A 6301-nucleotide genomic window follows, 5' to 3' on the forward strand; every position below is an offset into this window, starting at 1 on the left:
GTCTCTCTTTCTCCTGGTCCTTGCCCATTCACTCCCTTCCTGGAGCTTGTCGGCCCGCTTCGGCTCCTTCTCTGCCTTTCTCAGGGCCTCTGTAGCGGGGCCTGGAGCCGCTCCACCGAGCGGTCCCTGGACTGTGTGTTCATGTGAATGAAGGTGGCGCCTTGAGTTGCAGTTCTGGACTCTTCCCGGAGCTAGTGTGAGCATGCATTGTGGGCCGCACAAACCATGAGGAGCCACCGGTGTCCCCTGAAGTGGTGACAGCCTGGCTGTGTCACCTCCCAAACTGTCCCTTCATGCCTTCCTACAATGTACCGCACACTGGGAGCCTCTGAGAAGTGGCATTTCCCTTGGGGGGTTCCCCGGCATGGCCAATCAGCAGGATGCCCCCGAGGCTGTGTCTTTACAAGAATGATTTAGCAGCAGATGACCCGCACTTTGTCGTTGGTACTTTTCAGTGCTGTGCAAGGCATCTTGAGTTACTCTGGTAGCTTTTCCAGAAAGACCAACTGACTTCACCACGTGTCTCCAGTTACAGTGCAGGCAGAGTCTGAGGCCAAGTAAGCGCTGATGACTGAAGCAGCGGGGAGGGACAGGGCCTGGGAACGGACCCTGCCGCCAGCACGCGGCCTGTGAGACCAGAGTCGGGGGGACCCTCCTCTCCCCGAAGGCCCCCGCTCAAGAAGGACTTGCAGCCCCACTCTGAGCCACGGGGCCTCGTCTGGAGTTCTCCCCGTTTCTTCCTCCTGCTCCCAGCTTTGGCCAGCCCTGGGTGCCACTCAGAGGAAGCGTTCAGCCCACCTCCGGGCGCCAGGTTTGCCTGCACTGATTGCTTTCTTGTCCAGGAAGTCTTCTGGGAGTGCTTCCAGGCAGTCTGCTAAGGCGAGATGGCAAGTGCAGAGGAAAGGACTTGGAATTGGGGGTCGGGATTTGAACCCCTGCTCCATGAGTGCGAGCTGTGCGACCCCAGGCCCATAAACCCGCCTCGCTCATCTGCCTCCTCCCGAGTAAAGTGAAGTGGCCTTGACTCCGCCCAGGGCCTGACTTGCTCGTGTGCCAGGCACGGTGCCAGGGCACATACCAGGGCACTCAGGAAGCACAGCTTCAGGCCCTGATGGTGCCCCGCTGAGTGAGAATGTGGCCCTGGTACCCAGGCCCTGGCCCCAGGCCCTATTGCTCTCCTGGGGAGGACGGCGGCCTGCACGGCGGGCGGCCCCTGAAGGCTGCAGGCAGCCTCTTGGTGTCGGGAACAGCAGTCATGGCCCGTGTTTTCCGCAGGTCACCTGGATGTCAGCATGGCAGCCACAAACCTGGAGAACCAGTTGCATAGCGCACAGAAGAACCTCCTGTTCCTCCAGCGGGAGCATGCCAACACACTCAAGGGGCTGCACGCCGAGATCAGGCGGCTGCAGCAGCACTGCACAGGTACCTGGGAACGCCGGTGGCGGGGGCACCAGAGCCCGGCAAGACAGCGGCCAGACTTGCCTCGTCACTCCTTGCCGTTGCAGGGTCCCTCTGACAGCTCGCCTCATCCTCTCTGAGCATAAAGCCGTGGAGCCTTCTGGCCCACTGAGGACTCTAAAGATGGCGGCACAGTGGTTAGAACTCGCAGTGCATCTCGGAACCGCCAGCCGAGACGCTGCCTGTGGGTGCACAGAGCAAGCCGCTCCTGCGCTTAGACTGTTGGGCTGTGTCACGGGGCATGGGGCAGGAGGCCCCGCCTGTGAGCACCACAGGCACCTTTGTCCCACTATTTTCACGCTGCCTCTTATATTGCAAGTCCATACATCAGGGCAGGACTTTGATGCTAGCGGGGGAACTGGCTCTGCGTTTTCAGAGCTGGTGGAGGTTTTGAAATGTACCATGACAAAATTAACATGTGCAATTTCCTTTTTAGATTTAACATATGAGCTGACACTCAAAAGTTCTGAACAGACAGGTAAGAACACCACCCCCCGCCAAAGTCCATGACAGCACTGCCTTCTCTTGTGGGACGTGTTGTGCTGTGTGTCTGTGCTAGTTACATCCTTAGGGGAAAACACACTTGCTGTGGAGAGTTGCATATGCGGCCAGAGCTGTCTAAGGAGACATGAGAAGGATGTGGGGACCCCTCAGTGTTGCAAGTGATTGTCAGTGGCAGGAATGGGGGGGTGAGTTTCTTTTCTTTTGATTGACACATATGTTTGGAACGTCTGTTATGTGCTTTTCTGGAAGGTTTCCACAATGAATATGTGCTCCTTGTGTAATCGGGACATAAAAATAGATGTGATTTAAACTCTGAAAGAGGAGGGGGTGCAGCGCAGGACGGCTCCTCCCCGGTGTCCCCATGCTTAGCAGGGGCCCGGCACAGAGCAGAGGCCCTCTAGATGCTGGCTGGGTGAATGATCCCATTACTAGACAGCCCCCAGAGGATCAGTGACCATCCTTCTCAGGACTGCTGTCCCAGAAAGCCTTGCCCCAAGCAGAATCCCCCAGGAACCCCAAAGGCATCAGCCCATTGGCAGCCGGGGCCGAAGACGCAGGAGCCGGGGCCTCCCCAGGGCCGTGTGCCTGCCTGGAGCAGGGTGGGGATCCATAATGTGCAGAGTCTGTGTGGGAGTCCAGACGCCTTTTTCTTTTTCTTTTTCTTTTTTTTTTTTTGAGTTGGAGTCTCACTCTGTCGCCCAGACTGGAGTGCAGTGGCCGCTCCCGGCCACCGCAGCCTCGACCTGCTGGGCTCCGGCGATCCTTCCGCCTCAGCCTTCCAAGTAGCCGGAATTACAGGCATGCGCCACCACACCTGGCTGATTTTTTTATTTATTGTAGAGATGAGGTCTCACTGCCCAGGCGGGTCTCGAACCTGCAGGCTCAGGCAATCCACTCGCCTCAGCCTCCCACAGGCGCGGGATTACAGGCTGAGCCACCGAGCCCAGCTGAGACGCCTTTTTCTAATAGACTTCACACCGGCAGTTATTATTCATGCGCGTGTCCCGCTCCTTGTGAAAGACACAGGCCCTTCCACCAGGTCTCAGCATACTCCTGAGTGCTGACCTTCCATTAGGGAGCGCAGACAGCCTTTTGTCTGCGGGTGGTAGGGACAGCGCCACCAGGCTTCTGAGAGACAAGGGCCTACCCTCAGGAGTTCCCTAGAGAGGATGGATACCCAGAAGCTCCCTGGGGCCAGGAGCCGGGCCATGGCAACTCAGGAGGACAGACTATTCCCCCGAAGCCAGGGGATCCCACCTCTGCCATCACAGCCGTCTTCAGAAAGGAGCTGTCCATGTGGAAACAGGGTCATCCGTGCTCCCTGTCCCCTCCTGGCCCAGCTCTGCCCTGTGGCCTCTCCATCAAGGTTCCAACCCCAGACCTCCAGACACCCCCTACCCCCCGCTCCGCGCCGTGTAGCCCTCCCACCAGCAGCAGGGTAGAGCCTCTGTGAGGGCTGGCCTCAGTGGAGACAGTTTGAAAAGCCTCTCAGGTGGTTCTGGTAGGGTGTTTCCCCCAGGGGTGGAAATCATTGCCTTACGTTAGCACACCCAAAATGTGCCAGATCTAAGAAGCTCCAGGACACAGGTCAAAAGTGCAGATGCCAGTTCCCTGCCAGGGGCTGAGTCCAGAGGCAGGGGGACCTGGGCGTGTGTTTCAGCGTGCTATGGGGACCCCGTACTCGACCAGCTGGGAGACCCTGCTCTTGGAGATGAAGAGCAGCCGTGCCATCAGCTCAGTGAACACTCAGCTTTCATGGGGAAAGGCGGAAGCTTCTGGAAAGGGTTGTGGAGGAGGAGGTGGAATAGAGCTTCCTATACAGGAGGAAACTCACAACGTAGGAGGTGCTGACCCACAGGAAGGCCTGTTGCCAGAGAGCAGCGCTCCAGAGCCCGGGACAGAGGGCAGTGGCACCAGCTCCTACCCCGTGGTACCCACCGTGGCAGGGCCAGCAAATACTGGTCCAAGGCCAAGGCTGTGCCCTGGGAGGAAGCAGCACAGAGGAACTGTGCTCGGGGAAGGACGGTGCGGGGTGCCCAGGACAGACTCTCCTGGGACGGCATGGCTGAAAAGGGCCACCCTGCCCATGATTCCTGGATTTAGGGCTCTGCTCTGACTCAGAGGAGCTGTGTAGCCTTGGGCAAGTTCTTTGATGTCTCTGAACCTGTGTCCCTGTCTGACAGGTGTGCCACAAACGCTTGTCCCCGGCCTGACCACCAGGCCTTCTGCCTTTGTGGCCTGCCTCCTTTAGCTGCCTTTTCAGGACGTGAGCAAGGCCTGGGGAGAGTCTTGTTCTCAAGTGTTCCACACGGCCATCAGCCCTTGGCAGCACTGCCTGGGAAGAAACCAGGGATGCTGGCATCTGGCTGGGGATGAGGTGGAAGACCTGAGGTCCCAGACCTTCCCCAAAGGAGGCCATGCCCACCACCCACGTGCGTGTGGGCTCAGAGTGAGGGCCCCATGCCAGAGGCGGCTCTGGAGTCCCGTATCTGTATCTGCAGCGCCCTTTACCACGCAGCTGCCTTTCAGAATCCATTTTCTTTCTGGCAGGAAAAAAACCCTCATAAAGATAGTATTGCACTCATCCTTTCCAGAGAGTTGCTGACATCACACATGCACATACACACACGGACACACATGTTTTAAAGCTACCAATGGACTCCAACTCACGATGGCTCAGCTCACTGTTTCTGACCATATGGAACAAGATGCATTCAGGACGCTCCCGACTATGTGGGGCTGCATCCAAATAGGCCCGTGTACTTTGAAATGACCCCAAACACACTTTCCTTTGAGGATATTTTCACCCTACAACGGATGTATCAAGGTTCCAACCCCAGACCTCCAGACACCCGTCCCCCCAAGAAGTCCGTCGTAAGCGGAGGAGCACCTGCACGTGAACACCCTGGTGAGCTTGTGACAGCTAGGGCCAAGCACAGGACAGTCTGGTCAGCTGTAGGGCCGTGAGAGGGTGAGTCTGCCCGATGAACACCATACAGAAGCTGCTGCTAGGGCAGGTGGGGAATTGCCGGGAGAGGCCGACAGAGGCTCTGGGAAGGCTGCAGGGCTCAGGAAAGAACAGGCGCCCAGCAGCGGTCAACACCGGGTGGGCCCATGTATGCTGGGGTTGTACAGGGAGGTTGGACACAAGGCCCAGCGTCAGGTCAAGGTTAGAGGTTACAATGAAAGTAGGACAACAGGCGGCTTCTCTGGGGTAATGGCAAAACTTCAGGTATATGTGGGAGCAGATAACACTGGGGACAGACCAAGGACCCGGAAGGCCGTCTGGCAGTGTGGATTTTATTAGGCAGTGAGGAGTCATTTTGAATAGGGGAGTAGACAGACTATTTACGGGGGTGACCAAGCTTCCTAAATACAGAACGGACTGAAAGACCAGAGAGAGGCTGGACCAAGGCCCAGCTGCAGGAGCAGGAAGGGAGCAGGGAGAGGATGGGTCTGCTGTGCCAGAGGTCAAAAGGGCGTGAGCGCAGTCGGGAAGGGGGAGGGCGAGAGATTCTGGCCAGCTGGGAAGACAAAGATGCAGGAGGAAGAGCAGCTGTTTAGGCTGGAGGGTCTGACGGATTCGCCTTGGAGTGCTGGTGCCCAGGAGATGCTGGCGCAGGGGCTCTCAGCTGAGTCTGGAGCCAAACAGTGCTTGAGTGTAGCAAGCGCTTAATAAGTGCCATTGGTCAGGCGTGGTGGCTCACACCTGTAATCCCAGCACTTTGGGAGGTAGGAGTGAGAGAAATGCCTGAGCAACGTGGCGAAACGTCGTGTGCCTGGGCAACAGAGTGAGACTCCGACTCACATAAAGTAAAACAAGTGCCACCGAACAAGCAGGCAGACTTGCTGCCAGTGCGGTCCTAGGTGCCTGGTGGGGTTTCGTACTCTGAAACGGCCTGTTTCCACGTCAGCCCTTTAAGCTTTAGAGACATGGTGCTGTCCAGAGGACGAGGGCCAGGCAGGGCCTCGCCGGCTCGCCGGCGGCTCCCCACCTGGCTCCTCGGCTTCCCTTCCCTTGCAGCAGACGGGGCCTCCAGAAGCAGCGAGCTGCAGAGAAGGTGTGAGGGCCTGGAGGCCCAGCTGAAGGCCAAGGGGGAGGAGAACGCCGAGCTGCTGCAGGAGCTGGAGCAGAAGAACGCCATGATCGCGGTGCTGGAGAACACCATCCGCGAGCGGGAGAGGCGGTACCTGGAGGAGCTGAAGGCCAAGAGCCACAAGCTGAGCCTGCTGTCCGGCGAGCTGGAGCAGCGCGCCGGCACCGTGGCCTACCTGACCGCGCAGCTGCACGCCGCCAGGAAGAAGCTGCTGGGCGCCGGCGGGGCCGCGGACGCCAGCC

General features: G+C 58.4%; 1 protein-coding gene across 1 annotated transcript in view; it reads left to right on the forward strand.

Moving 5' to 3' along the window:
* The first annotated feature begins 444 nt into the window (after positions 1-444).
* The window catches only part of LOC103259688 (coiled-coil domain-containing protein 92), a 6840-nt gene continuing 983 nt past the window's right edge, over positions 445-6301 (forward strand). Inside the window, exons 1-4 of the mRNA XM_021711969.1 lie at positions 445-540; positions 1276-1422; positions 1895-1936; positions 5987-6298. Of these exons, the coding sequence (XP_021567644.1) occupies positions 1293-1422; positions 1895-1936; positions 5987-6298 (484 nt within the window). The 5' untranslated portion in view covers positions 445-540; positions 1276-1292. The remainder of the gene's footprint in view (positions 541-1275; positions 1423-1894; positions 1937-5986; positions 6299-6301) is intronic.

This window comes from Carlito syrichta, unplaced genomic scaffold (genome assembly GCF_000164805.1).
Source record: "Carlito syrichta isolate Samal-C Ts95f unplaced genomic scaffold, Tarsius_syrichta-2.0.1 Scaffold302955, whole genome shotgun sequence".
Taxonomy (NCBI): domain Eukaryota; kingdom Metazoa; phylum Chordata; class Mammalia; order Primates; family Tarsiidae; genus Carlito; species Carlito syrichta.